Source organism: Scyliorhinus canicula, chromosome 7, assembly GCF_902713615.1.
Source record: "Scyliorhinus canicula chromosome 7, sScyCan1.1, whole genome shotgun sequence".
Lineage (NCBI taxonomy): Eukaryota > Metazoa > Chordata > Chondrichthyes > Carcharhiniformes > Scyliorhinidae > Scyliorhinus > Scyliorhinus canicula.
The window spans coordinates 46,388,648-46,413,198 of record NC_052152.1 but is presented as its reverse complement, the minus strand read 5'-3'; the positions used below and the strand labels follow the sequence as shown (position 1 = coordinate 46,413,198).

General features: G+C 51.8%; 1 protein-coding gene across 6 annotated transcripts in view; it reads right to left on the bottom strand.

Moving 5' to 3' along the window:
- Window positions 1-7,086: 7,086 nt before the first annotated feature.
- polq (polymerase (DNA directed), theta) overlaps window positions 7,087-24,551 on the bottom strand; it is a 111,750-nt gene continuing 94,285 nt past the window's right edge. For all 6 annotated transcript variants that reach the window (XM_038801912.1, XM_038801911.1, XM_038801915.1 and 3 more), the window contains 4 exons: window positions 23,734-23,858; window positions 22,229-22,388; window positions 18,912-19,027; window positions 7,087-8,970 (listed from right to left, as the gene is read on the bottom strand). In XM_038801912.1, the coding sequence (XP_038657840.1) occupies window positions 8,857-8,970; window positions 18,912-19,027; window positions 22,229-22,388; window positions 23,734-23,858 (515 nt within the window). In that variant the 3' untranslated portion in view covers window positions 7,087-8,856. The remainder of the gene's footprint in view (window positions 8,971-18,911; window positions 19,028-22,228; window positions 22,389-23,733; window positions 23,859-24,551) is intronic.

The following is a 24,551-nucleotide window of genomic DNA, read 5'->3' as shown; positions in this document are numbered from 1 at the left end:
TTTAGTTGGTAGTTTTGTGCATGAGTATATTTGACTGCATGTGTAAATAAATGAGCATTGATTTTGAACTTACTAACTGGTGTATCGAGTCTTTGATCAGTATTCGGTTTTGAACCTTGTGGCGGTATCGAAAGATACCTGGCGACTCGAACAAACGTAATTAGAATTAAGGAAGGCGACCATATTAACCGCCATAAACAGAGCCAGTTAAGGGGAGAACACAACGAGCAACACACCCAACTATGATCAATCAGTGAGATGACGGCCAGAACATCGACCCCCCCACCCCAGTCTGTAGCTCCACAGGTCTGACACCCCAAATATGGCCACCAGGGGACAAGGCTTCAGCTCAATTTGTAGATTTGCCAACATGGTTCTGAAGAAGGAGACCCATTCACTAGAACCACAAATTTGCCCCACAAATGTCCCTGTAACTATGTTATACCTGTCCCCTGGTCCATCTGGAACCAAACTCTTATTAAGAAGTAGTGCCACTCCCAGGGCCCTGCTATCAAAGCCCAAGTGAAATACCTGATTATAACCCAACTGTTCAAAAACCTAACCTGGTCCCTTATCCACAGCTGGGTCTCCTCCCAACTGCACCACATCTGCTCTCAAACTTTTTAAGTGGGAGAAAACTCTCCCACGTTTCAATGGGACCCCCAATAATAATAATAATAATCTTTATTGTCACAAGTAGGTTTACATGAACACTGCGATGAAGTTACTGTGAAAAGTCCCTAGTCGGCCTGTTTGGGTACGCAGAGGGAGAATTCAGAAACACCACATTTCCCCCACATAACCAATTGAAATTGGGCATCTGTCATTGGCCTCCCCTTTAAGTCAGCCATTTCCACCATGAGGGCACATCCCCCTGCCCACCCGACTCCTGAAATCAGAGCCCATCCCAGATGGTGACCTGTTCCACCTCATGAGCCGAAGAGCTTCCTGCTCCCAGTCACCGTCAGCAGTCCTCTATCCCCCCATCTCAAAAATCCCCCATACACTTCCTCTCGAACCGCTGCCTCTCAACTCCATTCCCCCGGGGACTTCTGGTGGCGGCGATGCGCAGTTGAGCCGCACATGCTCCCGCGAATAACGGACTTTGGGGCTCTTTTCAAGGCCCCCAACGGAGCTGAGGCGGCGAATCCCAACGGGGGAAGTGGCCAGGAGTCGACCCCAACGGTCCCATGGTCCGGACCAGGAGTGGGGCAGTGAGAAAACCGTCGAAAACACCTAGGAAAAATCGGGGGCAGAAAAACAAAATAGCGGCCGGCGAAGGCCTCGAGGAGCTGAGGCAGTGGGCCCAGGAGCAGCCGGCGATTCTGCTGAGCTGCTTCCAGGAGCTGAAGTTGGAGTTGTTGGGAGTCCCTGAAGGTAACCAACAGGGAACTGATGGAGACCCAGACAGCCCAGGGGGCTGCGATCCTGGAGCTGCAGCAGCAGGCCGCCGAAAGGGAGGACAAGGTCGTGGCCGTGGCGGGGAAGGTGGAAATGCACGAGGCGCCCCATAAAAGATAGCAGGAGCGGTTCGAGGAGCTGGACAACCGGTCGAGGAGGAAGAATTTGCGGATCCTGGGCCTCACGGAGGGGCTGGAGGGGTCGGACCTAGCGGCCTATGTGGTGATGATGCTAAACTCGCTGATGGGGGCTGGGTCCTTCCAGGGGCCCCTGGAGTTGGAGGGGGCCCACAGAATTCTGGCTAGGAGGCCCAAGCCGAACGAGCCGCCGCGGGCGGTGTTGGTGAGGTTCCACCGGTTCGTGGATCGTGAGCGTGTGCTCCGGTGGGCCAAGAAGGAGCGGAGCAGCAAATGGGAGAGCACGGATGCGGATCTTCCAGGACTGGAGTGCGGAGGTGGCGAGGCGGAGGGCCAGGTTTAACCAGACGAAGGCGGTGCTCCACAGACGGAGGGTGAAGTTTGGAATGTTGCAGCCGGCGCGTCTGTGGGTCACCTATAAGGATCGGCACCATTATTTTGAGTCCCCGGAGGAGGCGTGGGCCTTTGTGCAAGCCGAGATGCTGGACTCAAACTGAGGGTCCCCCTGATGGGGATGTTGTATAATACTGTATTTGTATTTGCTTGGTTTAGTGTAAGATGTGGGGTGGCTTTAGGGTGGGTGGGGTGATGTCATACGGTTTTTTCTATATGGGTTTTCAAGCGGGGGTCGGGTGGACGGGTTCGGGCAGAGGGGTAAACGGGGAGTTCGGGGAGCTGGTGGGGGGGACTGACAATGGGAGTGGCCCTGGAGGAGGCGGGGCCCGGCAGGGCAAAAGCGCGGGCTTTCTGCGGGGTTCCCGCGCTGTGAGAGGGTGGGGGCATGTTTTCTTTTCCCACGCAGGAGCGGGGGGGGGGGGGGGGGGTGGACTCGTTGACGGGCACAATGGAGGAGGGGCAGGCCCACGTGGGGAGGAGCCAAAAGGAGGGCGGGAGTTGCCGGGGTCAGCAGAAGTTAGCTGGCTCACGGGAGTGCTGTAGAGGGAGGGCGTGGCTAGGAGGGGTCCTAGCCGGGGGGGGGGGGGTACCGGGTTGCTGCTGAAACAGTCAGGAAGGAGCTGGAGGTGGCAGGGGGTGCTGGAGGGGGGAGTTGCCGCTGTGGGAAACTGGCAGAGCGGGGGACGCTGGCCGGGGGTGGGCAAGGGATGGGGCATGGCTAATCGGCAGGGGAAGGGGGCAGGGAGCCCTCGGATCCAGCTGATAACTTGGAATGTGAGGGGGCTGAATGGGCCGGTCAAGCGGGCCCGAGTATTTGCACACCTGAAGGGGCTGAAGGCGGATATGGCCATGCTCCAGGAGACACACCTGAGAGTGGTGGACCAGGTCCGGCTGAGGAAGGGGTGGGTGGGCCAAGTGTTCCACTCGGGGCTGGATGAGAAGAGTAAGGGGGTTGCGATCCTGGTGGGGAAGAAGGTGTCGTTTGAGGCGTTGAGGTGGTGGCTGACAGTGGCGGGAGATATGTGATGGTGAGTGGCAAGCTGCAGGGGGAGCGGGTGGTGTTGGTGAATGTCTATGCCCCAAATTGGGACGATGCGGGGTTTATGCGGCGTATGTTGGGCCGCATTCCGGACCTGGAGGTGGGGGGCCTGATCATGGGGGGGGGGGGGGGGACTTCAACACAGTACTGGATCCCCCATTGGATCGATCCAAATCCCGGACGGGTAGGAGGCCGGCGGCGGCTAAGGTGCTGAGGGGATTTATGGATCAGATGGGAGGGGTGGATCCCTGGAGGTTTGCGAGACCAAGGGCCAGGGAATACTCGTTTTTCTCCCATGTACATAAGGCCTCCTCGAGGATTGATTTTTTTGTCCTGAGCAGGGGGCTGGTGTCGAGGGTGGAGGATGTGGAATACTCCGCCATTGCCATTTCGGATCATGCCCCGCACTGGATGGACCTCGGGCTGGGGGAAGAGAGGGACCAACGTCCGCTCTGGCGCTTGGAGGTGGGGCTGCTGGCAGATGAGGAGGTGGCCGAGAGGGTTCGGGGGTGTATCGAGAGGTACCTCGAGGCCAATGATAACGGGGAGGTTCAAGTGGGGACGGTCTGGGAGGCATTGAAGGCGGTGATGAGGGGGGAATTGATCTCCATCCGAACCCATAGGGAGAGGGGGGAGCAGAGGGAGAAGGAGAGACTGATAGGCGAGATGGTGCAGGTGGATAGGAGATATGCGGAGGCCCCAGAGGAGGGATTGCTGGGGGAGAGGCGCAGCCTTCAGGCCAGATTCGACCTACTGACGACCAGAAAGGCAGAAACTCAGTGGAGGAAAGCACAGGGGGCGGTGTATGAATACGGGGAGAAGGCGAGCAGGATGCTGGCGCACCAGCTCCGGAAGCGAGACGCGGCCAGGGAGATTGTGGGAGTGAGGGATAAAAAGTATTTGGACCTGTTGGGCCCCCTGTTGGTCCGGACCTTTAACGAGGCAAGGGAGGGGGGGGCTCTGCCCCCAACTATGTCACGGGCGCCGATTTCCTTGATCCTGAAACAGGACAAGGACCCTCTGCAGTGTGGATCATATAGGCCGATTTCGCTGCTGAACGCCGATGCTAAGCTGCTGGCAAAGATCCTGGCCACTAGAATAGAGGATTGTGTGCCTGGGGTCATTCATGAGGACCAGACGGGGTTTGTGAAGGGAAGGCAGCTGAACACAAACGTACGAAGGCTCCTCAACTTCATTATGATGCCGGCTGTGGAAGGGGAGGCGGAGATAGTGGTGGCATTAGATGCGGAGAAGGCCTTCGATAGGGTTGAGTGGGAGTATTTGTGGGAGGTGTTGGAGAGGTTTGGGTTTGGGGAGGGGTTTATCCGGTGGGTGAGGCTGCTCTACGAGCCCCCGATGGTGAGTGTAGCCACAAATAGGAGGTCGGAGTACTTTCGGCTGTACCAGGGGACGAGACAGGGGTGCCCCCTGTCCCCCTTGCTCTTCGCGTTGGCGATTGAGCTCCTGGCCATGGCATTGAGGGAGTCAGGGAACTGGAGGGGCCTGGTGCGGGGTGGGGAGGAGCATCGAGTGTCGCTGTACGCGGACGACCTGTTGCTGTATGTGGCGGACCCGGTGGGGGGGATGCCGGAGGTGACGAGGAGTCTTAGGGAATTCGGGGGTTTCTCGGGGTATAAGTTGAACCTGGGCAAGAGAGGTGTTTGTGGTGCATCCGGGGGATCAAGAGGAGGGGATTGGTAGGCTCCCATTGAAGCAGGCAGGGAAGAGCTTCAGGTACCTAGGGGGCCAGGTGGCGGGGAGCTGGGGGGCCCTGCACAAGCTCAACCTCACAAGGTTGGTGGAGCAGATGGAGGAGGAGTTTAAGAGGTGGGATATGTTACCGCTGTCACTGGCGGGGAGGGTGCAGTCCGTTAAGATGACGGAGCTCCCGAGGTTTTTGTTCCTGTTCCAGTGCCTCCCCATCCTTATCCCGAAGGCCTTTTTTAGGAGGGTCAACAGGAGTATCACGGGATTTGTGTGGGCGCATGGGACTCCGAGGGTTCGAAGAGTGTTCCTGGAACGAGGCAGGGATAGGGGGGGGCTGGCGTTGCCCAACCTCTGTGGGTACTACTGGGCTGCCAACGCGGCGATGGTGCGTAAGTGGGTAATGGACGAGGAAGGGGCAGCATGGAAGAGGATGGAGGCGGCGTCTTGTGTGGGCACGAGCTTGGAGGCGCTAGTAACGGCGCCGTTGCCGCTCCCTCCAATGAGGTATACCACGAGCCCGGTGGTGGCGGCTACCCTCAAAATTTGGGGGCAATGGAGATGGCACGGGGAGAAATGGGGGGCTCGATGGAGGTCCCGATACGGGGGAACCATCGGTTTGTCCCAGGGAGCATTGATGGCGGATTTCTGGGCTGGCACAGGGCAGGGGTTAGGAGGTTGAGGGACCTGTTTGTGGAGGGGAGGTTCGCGCGTTTGGGGGAGTTAGAGGGGAAGTTTGGGCTCCCCCCGGGGAACATGTTCCGGTACATGCAGGTTAGGGCGTTTGCCAGGCGGCAGATGGAGGGGTTCCCCTTGTTGCCCCCACGTGGGGTCCGGGACAGAGTGCTCTCGGGGGTGTGGGTCGGAGGAGGGAGGATTTCGGACATATACCGGGTAATGCAGGAGGTAGACGAGGCCTCGGTGGAGGAACTGAAGGGTAAATGGGAAGAGGAACTTGGTGAGGAGATTGAGGAGGGGACGTGGGCGGATGCCCTGGAGAGAGTGAATTCCTCCTCTTCCTGTGCGAGGCTTAGTCTCATACAGTCCAAGGTGCTGCATAGGGCCCACATGACTGGGTCGAGGATGAGCAGGTTTTTCGGGGGAAGAGGACAGGTGTGCTAGGTGCTCGGGGAGCCCAATGAACCAAGCCCATATGTTTTGGGCGTGCCCAGCGTTGGGGGAGTTTTGGAAGGGGGTAGCAAGGACGGTGTCGAGGGTGGTGGGATCCAGGGTCGAGCCAGGCTGGGGACTCGCAATTTTGGGGTTGCAGTGGAGCCGGGAGTGCAGGAGGCGATAGACGCCGGTGTTCTGGCCTTTGCGTCCCTAGTAGCCCGGCGGAGGATCTTGCTCCAATGGAAGGATGCGAGGCCCCCAAGCATGGAGGCCTGGATCACTGATATGGCGGAGTTCATTAAATTGGAGAGGGTGAAATTTGCCCTGAGGGGATCAGTACAAGGGTTTTTCAGGCGGTGGCAGCCTTTTCTGGACTTCCTGGCGGAACGGTAGGGAAATAGGCCGACAGCAGCAGCAACCCAGGAGGAGTGGGGGGGGGGGGGGGGTAAGGATTGGGGGGAGGGAGAACTGTGCACATGGGTTTGGGGAGGGTGCTATCTCTTTCCCTTTCGTTGTCTGGGTGCTCTTTTTGTTTTTTTTTTGTTTTTGTTCTTTCCTTTTGTTTGAAGTTGCTCTTGAAGCTGGGGGGGGGGGGTATTGTTCATGGGGTGTTACCGCGGTTGTTTGTTAATAGAGTTAAGATGTTTATATTTTGTATTTTGTAAAAATTTCAATAAAAATTATTTAAAAAACAAAAAAAACTCCATTCCCCCCCTCCTTCACGGCTCCCCGAAACCAGCTTGCAGAGGTTTCGCAAGCTGTAGCCCCCCCTTGCTCCTATTCACTAACCATCCTCACTCAGCTTGCAAGGTAACTTCCCCGCCAGAATCTATCCTATCTAAATAAACAACCAAAAGAATAAAAACAGGCCCCTAATCAAATCCATAAATCCCCCCACCCCCATTCTGCACCATTAGAAACTGCTCTTCCCTCCCTCCTCCCCTAAAGCAAATAAATCAGTCACCATCCTGACCTTGAACTATATCGTTGTTTCTTTACTGTTGTTGGGTCAAAATTCTGGAACTCCCAAACCGCACCTCGTGTGCACACACATGCCATGGATTGCAGTAGATCAAGAAGGCGACTCACCGTCACAAGGATAATTAGGGATGGGCAATAAATGCTGGTTTTGTAAGTGAGCTCACATCTCAGAACAAATAAAAAAAAAGGTTATGAATCAGAATTCAATAAATCTAGTGACGTGTGTCTGCTAGCACAGATTCGTCTTCTAATCTAAAAAATGGATTACTAGTAATTTAAAAATGTGTTAAAGAAACTGCAAAATGTAATTCTAAATAAATACATTTTTCTCTTTTATTGGTAAATAGAGCACAAAAATGTCTGGTAAAACATTATCCTCAAATACATTCTCCAGTTTGACACCATTTATAGCTGATCGAACAAATATTTTCAACTTTTGTTAATAGAGGTACACTGTTTTTGAATACTTTTCTTTCAGTTTATACTGCAGCACCAACACTTTGATCTGGTTTACAAAACCAATCTTCCATGCTTAAAAACAATCAATTTGAAAATAGGATAAAAAAACATGTACAAAGGAATATCATTTTGAACAATTTTGAGTGCTTGGAACAATGTTGCATTAACTGCTACTGACATTTCAACAACATAAAAGCAAAATACTGCAAATGCTGGAAATCGGAAATGAATATAAAAATGCTGGTCATACACATCAGGGTCTGGCAGCATCTGTAAAGAGTTAACTACATTGATGGCATTAACTCTGTTTCTCTTGCCACATGTGCTATTAGACTTGCTGAGTATCGATATTTCAGATGTATAATAAATAATGAGTGTTCCACTTCAATCTAAATAAGACAGTTTACATTGTAAAATATATACAATCTTATCACCATAAGCTGAGCTTCTTGCTACCATTTAATGGTTGACAGTAGATAAACATACCAGCAGCTAAGCATATCCTCAACTCCCAAGGTGTTTGGTGACGCAGTAGTTTCTCTCAAGTGTACTACTCTTTTAAGTCACTGATATCCCTGTCCCGAAGTAATTTGCACCAATAATAATAATAATCTTTATTAGTATCACAAGTAGGCTTACTGCAATGAAGTTACTGTGAAAACTCCCTAGTCGCCACAGCCTGTGCCTGTTCATGTACACTTGAGGGAGAATTCAGAATGTCCAATTCACCTAACAAGCACGCCTTTCAGGATTTGTGGGAGAAAACCCACGCAGACATGGGGCGAACGTGCATACTCCGCACAGACAATGGGCCCAAGCTGGGAATCAAACCCTCTTGGCACAAGTTTTACCAATTCTTAATCATGTCATGGTTGGAGTTAATTACCATGGGAGAATAATCCACCTGAAGAGGGAAAATATGATTGATCAGCTTTCTTGAAAACCAAAGCACATCTCCAAGTACAAAGCAACAATGGTGATAGTTGCATGACATTCTGTGTAGCAAATTTTCCCTCCCAGCTAAGAATTTCTAAGATGAACTGTGGTTATTCAATTCCATCATTCTGTACAACATTGTTCCAAGTGTGATAACTGGTATCCTTATGGATATCTGAGGTGTCATCATATAATCCGTACAAGATGTAAAATCTCTGTCGCTTGCCTGTATGAAAATTACTTTTCATTAAATTCAACAGAATTTTATAAAATATGAATCCACAAGACAGCAGCTACTGCATTAGAGAACTCCGTTATAGAAATATTTTATTTTAGAAGCTCCCTTTTAAGCAGTTTCCTTTAAATTCATCCCAGAACATTACATTCAAATTCATTTTTTTTTAAACAAATAAATAGATTTTTTTGCAAAGCAAAGTTTTCACCAACTCTCACTGATTAAACACTTTAGATTATCCTGATTATGTTCCAATGCAAATATCAGCAACTCAATATTGAGAGAGTTGCAAATTTATCAGATTTGGTTTATTTATAAAGATATATTCAGTGAACTCAAAAAACTTTCATTTTCTGGGCTTAACATTAAATAGTGCCAATTATAAGCCACAGAAGTCCAAGTCACAGAAATAAATACACAAATAGCCCACATTTTATGATCTGGCAAATTCCTCACTACAAGTCTAAGTCTTGAAGGTTCCCCCAACTTGGACCAATCTTTACTTTGACACAAAGTTTCACCAGCAGCTCCAAGGCATTTTCCATTTCATTTTTCAGTATCTGTGCAATCTGATGAGAGCCAGAGAATGAGAAAAGTCAACAACAGAAACATAAAATGCACACAAGAAGATTTAGGAGGAATGTATCCTCTATATTGGCAACCCAACTTTTAAACAGAAAAACAAATACATCACAAATTCTTCTTCCACTGGTTTCAGCACATGCCCTGAAGAAAATTCCAATAAATGGTGAGCCAAGATTGATTTAGCCACAAGGGTGTGCTGACGACATCCAAATAACAATCAGCTGCCTCGCTAGAATAGGACCCTCCCCCCACTTTTTGTACCCAACATTGGCCAATCCTGGGGTAGCTACCTGCAGATGCCTAAACAGCACAGACCACCTCGCAGCTCTCATCCACAGAGCTCAGAGCACCTGTTTTGTTGGAGGAAACAATCTCTAATAATTGTTTTGTACATGGAAAGAGAAATGAAACAGACTTGGCTTCTTTAGTAACTACAGTTTAGGTAAAATTTAAATTCATATTTTGAGACAGAAAAAATGAATTGAAGAACGTAAAGCACATCCCATACTTTGCTCATTTTTTATCATGCCATTGCATGGAGAGGTACGAGTGCCAGGATCATTTCCAGTGTGGATCCCACCCCCTGATTAAATCTGTTAAAACACATGGGGTGAGGTGCTAGTTGGCTAAAGGCTGCCAGTTAGCAGTCTCGGGTGTGCAAACAGAGGCACAAGTGCAGGACCGATTTAACCAGGCAGCAGCAGCCATTTCAATGTGTTTCGTACTACTGGCAAGATATCTCAAAAGAATGGCTCAGAGCTGAGTGCCACTAAGGACCAGCCAGCATTGAAACATGCAGATTTGAATGAATAGGAGCTGCTTCCATTGGTCACATTATCTTTTATTCTTGCAGGAGATACAGGTCCATAACAGCCATGAGATAGCCCAGGTGGCAGCAGGGTTCCATACCCTGTTATCACAGTCATGGCTGCTAGCCACAAGGACGTTGGGCAAAGCGAGTTGGGAATCTGCGGTGGAAGCGATGATGACAGTGTTCAGTAAGGGGCTTGCCCTAGTTAGGGGCTTGTCCTAGTTGCAATGGGAAGGAAAATAAATACATAACTACATCCACCGGGCTCCTCTTAAAAATGTTATTTTAAAGATGGACAAGGCTTTGCCCTGACTAGCCATGACTTATGCCAGAGGAATTTCTAACATTCAGACAAGCTAGCAAAGTTTTAATATGTTTAAACCAGGCACTAATGCCCATTCCTGGAGCTACAAAGCTTCTTTGTCATATGATTGAGACCGACAAGTCTAAATTTCTTAAATTAAGATTATAAGTTTAGTCACTATTTGACCTGCGAAGAGAAGAAACTCCAGGCAGCATCCTGTTTCTGTCCATCTTCCCAATGAAGAGGTAGCAGAAGGAGCTCTATCCAGGTACAGTTATATGGCCCTCAGCTACACTGAACTACTTAACATCAAAGTTAGTGCCTTCGAACCTTATTCAACTCCCTGTGCCTTCTTCCCTCATGGAAGTCACTTCTGGAATGAGCGATCATCCTCCGATAGCAAACCAATTTACCTTCTGAAGAAACACTCCATTAAACGTTTGATTCTGGACTCAATTAAAACTGTATCTTATACTTTTATTGTGGTCTGGCCCTGTATCCCTTAGCTGTCTTTTATTGTAGGAGTACAAAAAGGGGCAAATGCTGTGAAAACCCTTTCCTGCATTTTGTGTGTAAAATAAACCAAACATTTTATCTTATCTCAAGTTTGCTGTGAGTTATTCATAGTGGATTGGAACGGTTGGGGAAAATACATCACCACTTCAGAATCACAGAAGAGGCCATTCGACCCATTAAATCTGCACTAATACATGGAAGGCCCTGACCTGCCCACCTAATCTCACTTGCCAGCACTTGGTCCACAGCCTTGAATGTTATGATGTGCCAAGTACTCATCAGGTACTTTTTAATGGATGTGAGGCATCCCGCCTCCACCACCCTCCCAGGCAGTGCATTCCAGACTGTCACCATTCTGGGTAAAAACATTTTTCCTTAAATTCTCCCGAAATCTCCGACCCCTCACTTTGAACTCGTATCCCCTCGTAACTGACCCTTCAACTAAGGGGAACAGCTGCTTCCTAACCACTGTCCATGCCCCTCAATAATCTTGTATACCTTGATCAGGTCACCCCTCAGTCTTCTCTGCTTCAGAGAGCAACCCAAGCCTATCCAGCCTCTCTTTATAACTTAAATGTTCCATCCCAGGCAACATTCTGGAGAATCTTCTCTGCACCCCCTCCAGTGCAATTACATCTTTCCTATAATGTGGCAACCAGAATTGCACATAGTACTCCAGCTGTGGCCTCACCAAAGTTCTGTATAACCCCAACATGACCTCCCTGCTTTTATAATCTATGCCCCGATTGATAAAAGCGAGTGTCCCATGTGCCTTTTCACCACCCTGTTAACCTGCCCTTCTGCCTTCAGAGATCTATAGACAAACACACCTTTGCTCTTTGGAACTTCCCAGTGTCAGACCTTTCACAGTATACTTCCTTGTTAATTACTCCTTCCATAGTGTATCACCTCACACTTTTCAGGGTTAAATTCCATCTGCCACTTATCCGCCCAATTGACCATCCCGTCTCTATCTTCCTGTAACCCAAGACACCCAATGATGCAGGTGCAGCAGCCTCTCGAGATGCCCCTTTGTGCACTTTCACGAAAAGAACGATCTCAGTTGCAACCTGGTACAAGTAAGCAGGCTGCCTCCACCTCATCAGAGATCACAAGGGGTGCACCATGTAAAGGTAGCGGAGAGCGGAAGCCACCACATCAGTCAGAGCACTGAGTGGATCACTGGGATCTGCTATAAATGTGCACATTTTACCTTTTGGAGCACAATGTAAATATTAATACGTGAAGACAGACATGTGAACTCTTTGGTGGTGCAGAAGAGGGATGAAGAGGTGCAAGGGTACATGAATGGTGACAGTGAAATCTCTGGGCAGATGTGCATCCTTCACGAGTAACAAAAGTTGAGATGCTCCTGTGAGCGGCCCAGAGTGTGCAGCCACCAAGGTCTACAGCTGATCTCTGGAAGGCATTAAAGGCAACAGCTGGCAGGTCATGGCTAACAGTGCTGAGAGGTGTGAAGCCTTCCACAACAAGGACACAAACCTTCCTGACTACAAGTCTGCTGCCTTTCTTGGAAAGAAGGAACCCCAATTATATTTGGGAAGCTCGTGTTGCTGTTTTTATGTCCCCATGATGCTGTGGGCAGCACGGTAGCACTGTGGCTAGCACTGTGGTTTCACAGCGCCAGGGTCCCAGGTTCGATTCCCCACTAGGTCACCGTCTGTGCGGTGTCTGCATGTTCTCCCCATGTCTACGTGGGTTTCCTCCGGGTGCTCCGGTTTCCTCCCACAGTCCAAAGACGTGCAGGTTAGGTGGATTGGCCATGATAAATTGCCCTAAGTGACCAAAAAGGTTAGGAGGGGTTATTGGGTTGTGTGGATAGGGTGGAAGTGAGGGCTTAAGTGGGTCGGAGCAGACCTGATGGGCCGAATGGTTTCCTGCACTGGATGTTCGATGTTCTAAGAGGGGTACGATTCAGTGTGCTGTCAATGTGCTTACTATCCACTCTCCATTGATCCAATGGTACCTTTATACCAATGGCTCAATCCTCCTCACCACTGATTACTCTTTCACGGGGTCCAATTTGTTGGTGCAGCCATGACTGGGTCACCACTGTCTCTTCCATACATCCGAGTCTGCCCCAGACAGCATTTGCAGCCAAATCTGAACATTGCCTTCTTCACCTACCACATTTGGCATTATTGCTGGATTGGGCAGGTTCTTGACCTCCTCCCACCCGAATGGACGTTGCCAGTGCCTCACAGCCAGATGGAAACCAGCACATTAGCTAGCACTGGTATTTACATCCCTGTCTGCCTCCATTCCCCTGTCCCTGTCTGTCTCCATTCCCCCCATCCCTGCCTGCCTCCATTCCCCCCATCCATGCCTGCCTCCATTCCCCCCGTCCCTGCCTGCCTCCATTCCCCCCCCGTCCCTGCCTGCCTCCATTCCCTCCCATCCCTGCCTGCCTCCATTCCCCCCCCGTCCCTGCCTGCCTCCATTCCCTCCCATCCCTGCCTCCATTCCCCCCTCCCACCCGTCCCTGCCTGCCTCCATTTCCCCCCGTCTCTGCCTCCCTCTATTTCCCCCCCCGTCCCTGCCTGCCTCCATTCCCCCCCGTCCCTGCCTGCCTCTATTCCCCCCCCCGTCCCTGCCTGCCTCCATTCCCCCCATCCCTGCCTGCCTCCATTCCCCCCTCCCCCCCGTCCCTGCCTGCCTCCATTCCCCCGACCCTGCCTGCCTCTATTTCCCGCCCGTCCCTGCCTGCCTCCATTCCCCCCGTCCCTGCCTGCCTCCATTCCCCCCGTCCCTGCCTGCCTCCATTCCCCCCGTCCCTGCCTGCCTCCATTCCCCCCTCCCCCCGTCCCTGCCTGCCTCCATTCCCCCGACCCTGCCTGCCTCCATTTCCCCCCGTCTCTGCCTCCCTCTATTTCCCCCCCGTCCCTGCCTCCCTCTATTTCCCGCCCGTCCCTGCCTGCCTCTATTCCCCCCCCCCGTCCCTGCCTGCCTCCATTCCCCCCCGTCCCTGCCTGCCTCCATTCCCCCCTCCCCCCCGGCCTCCATTCCCCCGACCCTGCCTGCCTCTATTTCCCGCCCGTCCCTGCCTGCCTCCATTCCCCCCCCCCCCGCCCGCCTCCATTCCCCCCCCCGCCCCTGCCTGCCTCCATTCCCCCGTCCCTGCCTGCCTCGATTCCTTCCCCCCGTCCCTGCCTGCCTCGATTCCTTCCCCCCGTCCTTGCCTGCCTCGATTTCCCCCCCCCCCCCCGTCCCTGCCTGCCTCCAGTCACCCCCATCGCTGCCTGCCTCCATTCCCCCGTCCCTGCCTGCCTCCATTCCCCCCCCAACCCTGCCTGCATCCATTCCCCCGTCCCTGCCTGCATCTCTTTCCCCCCGTCCCTGCCTGCCTCCATTCCTCCCACCCCCGTCCCTGCCTGCTTCCATTCCCCCCCCATCCCTGCCTGCCTCCATTTCCCCCGTCCCTGCCTGCCTCCATTCCCCCCACCCCCGTCCCTGCCTGCCTCCATTCCCCCGTCCCTGCCTGCCTCCATTCTCTCCGTCCTTGCCTGCCTCCATTCCCCCCATCCCTGCCTGCCTCCATTCCCCACCCTATCCCTGCCTGCCTCCATTCTCTCCGTCCCTGCCTGCCTGCCTCCATTCCCCACCCTATCCCTATCTGCCTCCATTCCCCCGTCCCTGCCTGCCTCCATTCCCCCCCCCATCCCTGCCTGCCTACATTCCCCCTCATCCCTGCCTGCCTGCCTCCATTCCCCCGTCCCTGCCTGCCTCCATTCCCCCCCCATCCCTGCCTGCCTACATTCCCCCATCCCTGCCTGCCTACATTTCCCCGGCCCTGCCTGCCTCCATTCCCCCCGTCCTTGCCTGCCTCCATTCCCCCCGTCCTTGCCTGCCTCCATCCGTGCCTGCCTTCATTCCCCCCATCCCTGCCTGCCTTCATTTCCATCCCTGCCTGCCTCCATTCCCCCCATCCCTGCCTGCCTCCATTCCCCCGTCCCTGCCTGCCTCCATTCCGCCAATACTGCCTGCCTCCATTCCAACCATTCCTGCCTGCCTCCATTTCTCCCCCCCCCTGCCTGCCTCCATTCCCCCATCTCTGCCTGCCTCCATTCCCCCCATCCCTGCCTGCCTCCATTCCCACCCATCCCTGCCTGCCTCCATTCCCACCCATCCCTGCCTGCCTCCATTCCCCCACCCATCCCTGCCTGCCTCCATTCCCCCGTCCCTGCCTGCCTCCATTCCCCGTCCCTGCCTGCCTCTATTCCCCCATCCCTGCCTGCCTCCATTCCCCCGTCCCTGCCTGCCTCCACTCCTCCTCACCCCTGCCTGCCTCCACTCGCCCATCCCTGCCTGCCTCCATTCCCCCCCCCTCCCTGCCTGCCTCCATTCCCCCTCATCCCTGCCTGCCTCCATTCCCCCGTCCCTGCCTGACTCCATTCCCCCCACCACGTCCCTGCCTGCCTCCATTCCCCCCCGTCCCTGCCTGCCTCCATTCCCCCCATCCCTGCCTGCCTCCATTCTCCCGTCCCTGCCTGCCTCCATTCCTCCATCCCTGCCTGCCTCCACTCGCACATCCCTGCCTGCCACCATCCCCCCCCCTCCCTGCCTGCCTCCATTCCCCCCATCCCTGCCTGCCTCCATTCCCCACCCTATCCCTGCCTGCCTCCATTCTCTCCGTCCCTGCCTGCCTGCCTCCATTCCCCACCCTATCCCTGTCTGCCTCCATTCCCCCGTCCCTGCCTGCCTCCATTCCCCCCCCATCCCTGCCTGCCTACATTCCCCCTCATCCCTGCCTGCCTGCCTCCATTCCCCCGTCCCTGCCTGCCTCCATTCCCCCCCCATCCCTGCCTGCCTACATTCCCCCATCCCTGCCTGCCTACATTTCCCCGGCCCTGCCTGCCTCCATTCCCCCCGTCCTTGCCTGCCTCCATTCCCCCCGTCCTTGCCTGCCTCCATCCGTGCCTGCCTTCATTCCCCCCATCCCTGCCTGCCTTCATTTCCATCCCTGCCTGCCTCCATTCCCCCCCATCCCTGCCTGCCTCCATTCCCCCCGTCCCTGCCTGCCTCCATTCCGCCAATACTGCCTGCCTCCATTCCCCCCATTCCTGCCTGCCTCCATTTCTCCCCCCCTGCCTGCCTCCATTCCCCCATCCCTGCCTGCCTCCATTCCCACCCATCCCTGCCTGCCTCCATTCCCCCCCATCCCTGCCTGCCTCCATTCTCCCCCCATTCCTGCCTGCCTCCATTCCCCCGTCCCTGCCTGCCTCCATTCCCCGTCCCTGCCTGCCTCTATTCCCCCGTCTCTGCCTGCCTCCATTCCCCCGTCCCTGCCTGCCTCCACTCCTCCTCACCCCTGCCTGCCTCCACTCGCCCATCCCTGCCTGCCTCCATTCCCCCCCCCTCCCTGCCTGCCTCCATTCCCCCATCCCTGCCTGCCTCCATTCCCCGTCCCTGCGTGCCTCCATTTCTCCCCCCCCTGCCTGCCTCCATTCCCCCATCCCTGCCTGCCTCCATTCCCACCCATCCCTGCCTGCCTCCATTCCCACCCATCCCTGCCTGCCTCCATTCCCACCCATCCCTGCCTGCCTCCATTCCCCCATTCCTGCCTGCCTCCATTCCCACCCATCCCTGCCTGCCTCCATTCCCACCCATCCCTGCCTGCCTCCATTCCCCCCATTCCTGCCTGCCTCCATTCCCACCCATCCCTGCCTGCCTCCATTCCCCCCGTCCCTGCCTGCCTCCATTCCCCCCCGTCCCTGCCTGCCTCCATTCCCCCGTCCCTGCCTGCCTCCATTCCCCCCGTCCCTGCCTGCCTCCATTCCCCCCATCCCTGCCTGCCTCCATTCCCCCCATCCCTGCCTGCCTCCATTCTCCCGTCCCTGCCTGCCTCCATTCCTCCATCCCTGCCTGCCTCCATTCCCCCCATCCCTGCCTGCCTCCATTCCCCCGTCCCTGCCTGCCACCATCCCCCCCTCCCTGCCTGCCTCCATTCCCCCCCCATCGCTGCCTGCCTCCACTCGCCCATCCCTGCCTGCCTCCACTCGCCCATCCCTGCCTGCCTCCACTCACCCATCCCTGCCTGCCTCCATTCCCCCCCATCCCTGCCTGCCACCATCCCCCCCCTCCCTGCCTGCCTCCATTCCCCTTCATCCCTGCCTGCCTCCATTCCCCCGTCCCTGCCTGCCTCCATTCCCCCTCATCCCTGCCTGCCTCCATTCCCCCTCATCCCTGCCTGCCTCCATTCCTCCGTCCCTGCCTGCCTCCATTCCCCCTCATCCCTGCCTGCCTCCATTCCCCCCATTCAAGCCTGCCTCCATTCCTCCCCTCTCCCTGCCTGCCTCAATTCCCCCGTCCCTGCCTGCCTCCATCCCTGCCTACCTTCATTCCCCCCCATCCCTGCCTGCCTCCATTCCCCCCCATCCCTGCCTGCCTCCATTCCCCCCATTCCTGCCTGCCTCCATTCCCCCCATTCCTGCCTGCCTCCATTCCCCCATTCCTGCCTGCCTCCATTCCCCCTCATCCCTGCCTGCCTCCATTCCCCCCATTCAAGCCTGCCTCCATTCCTCCCCTCTCCCTGCCTGCCTCAATTCCCCCGTCCCTGCCTGCCTCCATCCCTGCCTGCCTTCATTCCCCCCCATCCCTGCTTGCCTCCATTCCCCCCATCCCTGCCTGCCTCCATTCCCCGTCCCTGCCTGCCTCCATTCCCCGTCCCTGCCTGCCTCCATTCCCCCATCCCTGCCTGCCTCCACTCCTCCTCACCCCTGCCTGCCTCCACTCACCCATCCCTGCCTGCCTCCATTCCCCCCATCCCTGTCTGCCTCCATTCCCCCTCATCCCTGCCTGCCTCCATTCCCCCCCCATCCCTGCCTGCCTCCATTCCCCCCCCATCCCTGCCTGCCTCCATTCCCCCATTCCAGCTTGCCTCCATTCCCCCCTCTCCCTGCCTGCCTCCATCCCCCCCCATCCCTGCCTGCCTCCATTCCCCCGTCCCTGCCTGCCTCCATTCCCCCATCCCTGCCTGCCTCCATTCCCCACACATCCCTGCCTGCCTCCATTCCCCCGTCCCTGCCTGCCTCCATTCCCCGTCCCTGCCTGCCTCCATTCCCCGTCCCTGCCTGCCTCCATTCCCCCGTCCCTGCCTGCCTCCATTCCCCCATCCCTGATAGCCTCCATTCCCCCTCATCCCTGCCTGCCTCCATTCCCCCCACATCCCTGCCTGCCTCCATTCCCCCATCCCTGCCTGCCTCCATTCCCCCATCCCTGCCTGCCTCCATTCCCCTGTCCCTGCCTGCCTCCATTCCCCCATCCCTGATAGCCTCCATTCCCCCTCATCCCTGCCTGCCTCCATTCCCCCCACATCCCTGCCTGCCTCCATTCCCCCATCCCTGCCTGCCTCCATTCCCCCGTCCCTGCCTGCCTCCATTCCCCCATCCCTGCCTGCCTCCACTCCCACTCTTGGATGGACCTTAAAAAATTCAATCCCTGCAGTCACAAGTCAAGCTCAGCATTCAAACCAAATGCACATAAGTGAGTAATTATTCCGGTTAATAGATCTAAGCACCCCGAGACGACTATTTCTTTTCTGCCAATTATCTGTATCCACATTCAATACTCTACATACAAAATAAAAACAATCTGGGACAGGGAACATTATTTTAAACATTGGAAATTGCCAGGTTGAAGGAGTGGATGAATTGGTGTAATTGAAGTTGTAATAAGGAGCAGGATTGCAAATCCACCATTACCGTTTTTGAACCATCCAGTCAATTTTCTTCCTGCGAATCATTTGGAATAGACCGTCACTCATGCCTGTGGTAGGACAAGATCCACATCCGAGCGATCTGCTAGAATCCTATATCTTTACTCTTCTCTATACCTTCTAAAAACTTTCATATCAGTGTTGATTGATGGACAATAATGTATTTAATATTCTAATAGCTCTTTATGTGAAAAAAATTCCCGGTGACCTTTAATTAATCCTAAATTCATGTCCTTCTTTAACTAATTTATTGAGTGAAAAAGACTTTTCACTATTTATTATTTGATTATTTTGGACATTTCTATTAGATCTCCTCTTTAAATCTCTTGTAATATAGGCCTATTTTTTCCAAGTTTCACAGAACTAAATCTCTGGTGTCTGGTTAGTGAATTTGCATTAACAGCCTTACATAGCTGCATCATTACATCTTTGCTTTTGTATTCATTGCACAACTCAGTATTCTATTTGTTTGTTTCCTATTTTTCAAATATATTTTGAGACTGAAATGAGCACTTTTTGAGAAATGCATGTTAAATGAACAAATTCTTCACATTCTCACCTGTATCATGTCATTTTCTGCAACTTCATAAAGTAGTTCATCATGTAACTGCAAGATGAAAAAGCCTCCGCTATCTGGTCGGTAAATTTCTCGCCGTTTTTTCTTTTCAATCATATCTACATTTGGGTTAAATATCAGTTAATCTCAATATTGCAAACTGATTGAATATTTAATTCAAGGTGATCACATTCTCCTCCCACCCTCATGACCTGATGAGAGTTTGAAGTGTCACCAAATGTACTACAATTCTAGAAAACAAATTAGACTCCAAATTCAATCATGGAAGAGTACATCAGGCAAATCTTTCATTTCTCTCAACCATTTCCCCCCACTCCCAGAACCTTGTCCTCACCTTCCACCCACCACCTTCCATAATTTCAACAGATCACTTTCTGCCAACTCTGGCATTTTCAGTGTGATGCCATCACCGTCTCCTCTCCTCCCAGCATTCCAGACGAACCTTTCCCTCCTTGATACCCTGGTCCTATCCTTAGTCACCCTCAACACCCCATCCCCATCCTCTGGCACCTTTCCATGTAAAGGTAGGAGATAGAGGGCAGCAGGGTCGCCCAGTGATTAACACTGCTGCCTACAGTGCTGAGGACCCGGTTTCGATCCCAGCCCCGGGTCACTGTCTATGTGGAGTTTGCACTTTCTCCCGGTGACTGCATGGGTTTCGCCCCCACAACCCAAAGATGTGCAGAGTAGGTGGACTGGCTACGCTAAATCGCCCCTTACTTGGAAAAAAATAATTTATTCTAAGAAAGGAGACATACCACCTGCCCTTTTACACTCTTGCCTCATCGTCCAAGGCCCCAAACAATCCTTACAGGTGAAGCAGCAATTTATATGGTCTTCTTTCAATCTCATCTACTTTATTCGCCTCTCATAATGTGGTCTCCTCTCCACAGGAAGACCAAACACAGACTGGGTGACCACTTTGCAGAACACCTCCTTTCAGTCTGTAAGCATGACTCTGAGCTTCCAGTAGTCTGTTTAATTCTCCACCTTGCTCTTACACTGACATCTCTGTCCTTGACCAGCTCAATGCAAGCTTCAGGAACAGCACCTCATCTTTCAATTAGGCATCATACAGCCTCCCTAGTGAGCTCAACAATTTCAGAACATAATCCTGCGCATTTAGTTTCCTTTTCTTTGTTTTTATTTTCCTGCAAGTTAGCAGCACACCTGTTCTAGCTACATCTGTTGTTTATTATTTTCCCATTCCCATTGTCCCTGGAGGATTAACTGTTCGGTCATTCAATCTCTCATGTTTCTCACCCAATAACAGAGCTTCCTTTTGTTCTTGTTCCAACTAACCCATTAGATCTCTAACTTTTCCCAGTTCTGTTAAAATGTTAACTTTTCTTTTTTTAACCTTCACAAATGCTGCCTAACCGGTGGAGTCTTTTCCAGCATTTTTTGCTTTGACTTCATTTCATATGATTTACTTTAATGCTAAAGAGCATGGGCAAGAAGTGCAATCATTTTGATTGGTGCCAACATCAACGACACTGCTGTAAGGCAGTGTTTTTTTTATGTACAGGAAGATTTGAGTGAAATCAGCACATAGGTAACTATTTCCCATTCTCCCACTGACCAAAACTGAACATAGGCCACATTTCCCACCACCAATGTACTTGGAATTTAAATAATTACTCACCAATGCAGCAGCTTTTCCAAAAATAAAAGTTTTGAGGCTGAAGATTCAATTAGATGTTTAAACACAAAGGATAGCCAAATATTGAGTGAAATTTAAGGCTACCCTAGACTCCCAGAAGAGTGCCATAAACTCTTAGTTTATTCTTTGAATAAGAAAACAATAGCATAACAACTGCTCCAAAAATTGCGGGTGATTGTTTAGAAGGGAATACTATCAGAGAGGGATTCCCCGACCCCACGCCGGGTCGGAGAATCGCCGGGGACCGGTGCCAATCCCGCCCCCGCCATGTCCCGAAGTCTCCGGCACCAGAGATTTGGCGGGGGTGGGAATCGCGCCGCGCCTGTCGGCGCTCCCCCCCCCCCCCCCCCCCCCCCCCCGCGATTCTCCGGCCTGCGATGGGCCGAAGTCCCGCCGCGGCCATGCCTCTCCCACCGGCGTGGATCAAACCACCTCCCTTACCGGCGGGACCAGGCGGCGCGGGCGGGCTCCGGGGTCTTGGGGAGGGGCGCGGGTCGATCTGGCCCCGGGGGGGTGCCCCCACAGTGGCCTGGCCCGCGATCGGGGCCCACCGATCGGCAACGGGCCTGTGCCGTGGGGACACTCTTTTCCTTCCGCCTTCGCCATGGTCTTCATGATATGGGAGGCGGAAGTGACCCCCACCCCGCGTATGCGCGGGATAAGCTCCGGCGCATGCACGGACTTCCGCCGGCCGGCAAAGTCCCTTTGGCCCTGGCGCCAAAGGCCTTTCCCTCCGGCCGGCGGCGTGCCAACCACTCCGGCGCGGGCCTAGCCCCTCAATGTTAGGGCTTGGCCCCTAAAGGTACAAAGACTTCCGCACCTTTGGGGCGGCCCAATGTAGGAGTGGTTAACGCCACTCCATCCCGCCGGGACCCCCCGCCCCGCCGGGTGGGGAGAATCCCGCCCCATAATACTCCTCTACAGTAATGATAGGGAGTGCATGGGGCAGCACATTAAACAAATATATTTAAAATATTTTTCACAAGCCTGAAATATAATCTGTGAAATCACTTTTACATTGAATCATTTTCCCCTCATCTCCAGAACAAAACAAGGCTTTACTGCCCAGCCTCTGCAATGCAGCTGAGGCCAGAATCTGGAGCTTATGTGATACATGGTGTCTGCCATGTAATGAAATGACAGCACGGCATCATGCTGGCAATTTCACCTGAACTGGCGTAAGAACTGGGCTTCACATGCAGAATGAGGTTTTTATGGCTCAATTAACTCACTCTGAATAAAAGTAATGTGCTATTGTAGTTCAGAGGAATTAAGGTCCCGACAATTCTAATGAAGCAGCAGGAAAACAGCACAAACGGTGTGCAGTGAAATTATGAATGACACATGTTTTTATCCCAGAAGTCATAAATTGCAGTTCCATACCTGACAGAAATCTAAACTATGTGAGGAGTGCTGTCAGCTACTTTGCTAGGGCATCCGCTGGTAACTGTGATTATTGCATCAGGAGAAAACTAAACTGAATAAAAGCCACGAGGATCCTTCTAGTACGTCACCTGCAGTCCAGTAACAAATTGGAACACTGGAGCTGAAGTCATGGAAAAGTTCACAGATGGTTCAATGTTCCTATTGTCTGAAGGGGACAGAAGAGAAATAAAAGACAAAACTTGGTTCTCACCCAATTTTATGTCTCCCTGAAACCTGCTCTTCCAGTGACCGTGTGATTTGGCGACAGAAGGAAAGGTTTCCTCTAATCGTTTCTGAATATTAACAGTAGCTATTTTGACCAGGTCAGCTGCTGATCCTTGTACGGTGGTGTTGACAGCTTGCCGTTGGGCCTGTTGGAATAGAATAACTAGAATGAGGATCTGTGAGAATAAACAAGTATTGAAGCCTCTTAGTTCATATGTAGCAATGAGCAGGGATACGATTGATAAGCTACAAAGATTGGTGTACAAAATCTAAGGATTAAAAGGTACTTTCCAGTTTCAACCAGCTGGTGTCCTGGAAGCAATTTTGACAAACAGGATAATAGTCTGATTATTGTGCTTAGAAAGTACAACAGCACAATGCAAATAAATAGCTTGGTTTCAAATTTGAACAAATATATGTGTTAGTTTCATTAATAAATAAGTTGCATAATCGCACACTTGAAACTACTTGAAATTAAGAAAATATTATCAACTAACTGAAGTCAAATTTTTGTTTTTACAATCTTTATTGTCACAAGTAGGCTTACATTAACACTGCAATGAAGTTACTGTGAAAAGCCCCCAGTCACCACATTCCAGCACCTGTTCGGGTACACAGAGGGAGAATTCAGAATGTCCAAATTATCTAACAGCACGTCTTTCGGGACTGTAGGAGGAAACCGGAGCACCCGGTGGAAACCCACGCAGACATGGAGAGGTCATGCAGACTCCACACAGACAGTGACCCAAGCCAGGAATCGAACCTGGAACCTTGGAACTGTGAAGCAACAGTGCTAACCACTGTGCTAACCTGCCGTCCAGAAGCATTCTGCTGATTTCAGGGGGTGTTTGCAGAACATCTGTAATTACTAGTTGTTAAATACCCTCACAATTTGGTGTCATCTGTGCACTTACATACAGTTCTAGATTTCACCCATGTACAAATTAATGTCAATTGAAATCGGGGAATACTTGTCCAATTAATAACCAGAGCATGTAGGGGTGATAATTAAGTTCACGAGACTAAAGTTTCATTTGAACATAGAAGTGAAACAAAGCATTGCCTTGAAACTAAAAGCAGTGCAGGTTCCATAGACAATTATATCAAACATTGTCTTTGAATATGCAAACTCCAGTCACCCAAGACCAGAATTGAACCCTGACCCCTGGCACAGTGAGGCAGTAATGCTAACCACCATGCCATCATCTTCTGTTTACCTGCAGTTAAAGCATTTTTGGTATTCTTACAAATATCTTTTGTGCTGTTTTTATTCCTGTATGAAGTAAATTTTGAAACAAGTAAAAATATGCAGTAAAGCCCCCAGCAAAACAGAACAGGAAGCATTTTACACGGCATATTAAAACAGAACTTTCTAAATACACACTACAATATGCTCCAAAATGGCAAACAAAAAAAAACTCCTTTAACTGGAGCAAGTTTATCAAAACCTTTGACGAGGATCTGAGCCACTTTGTAAACTGCAATACATACGTGAGCTTTAATGTGAGGATTGGAATCCTTTATTGCTGGAAGATAACGTTTCCGGCCAAGTATTGTTTGAACAAATCCATTTTCCTGACAATTTTTTACCGTTTCCCGTAGAAATTTCTGAATCCCTGTGGTAAATTGTCAATTTTAAAAGTTATTTTAATAAAACTGGTGTTTATTCACTTCTAAACAGTTAAGATCACAAACGCGAGTAACTCCTTCTAAACTGAGCTTCCCATGAAAAACTGGAAGTCTCTTTTATTCTTTTCCCTCCGAAGAAGATACATCTGCGTCTTTGTTTTTAGCACGTCCTGCTGGCAGGTTTTTATATAGCACTTTTGAACTAAAATGTTTTTTTTACAAAAGCATAAATTTTCAACACAAATATCACATCTACTGCCTTTAGCAAGGAAGAATTCAGTCAGGTGGTTTGCAAATTTGGTCCGGGAGGGAGTGTTGGCTTCGGTATCTCATTTGGTTTGCTTGGAAATGGAAGGTTCCTACATTGGATGTGTTTCTCTTCAGGTTCAACAGCTACAGGTTCTACAGATTAGTCAGCCGAATTAATTCAGGTTTCACCAACTGGAGCAGATGTTTCCCAAAAATCTCCCACTGTGACTGAAGATCCCTGGAAATGTAGTTCTTTGGATTTGATTTGTTCAATCTGGTCAATGTGTTTCTTCCAGATACAGGAACATTCAACATCATAAGTTAATAGCCCTCAACACTTGGGATGATTGCTCCCAGGAGCCACTTTGGGGCTCCACAGTAATTTCAGACCCCAACAGACTGATCCAGATTAAACTCGCTGGTTTACTTGC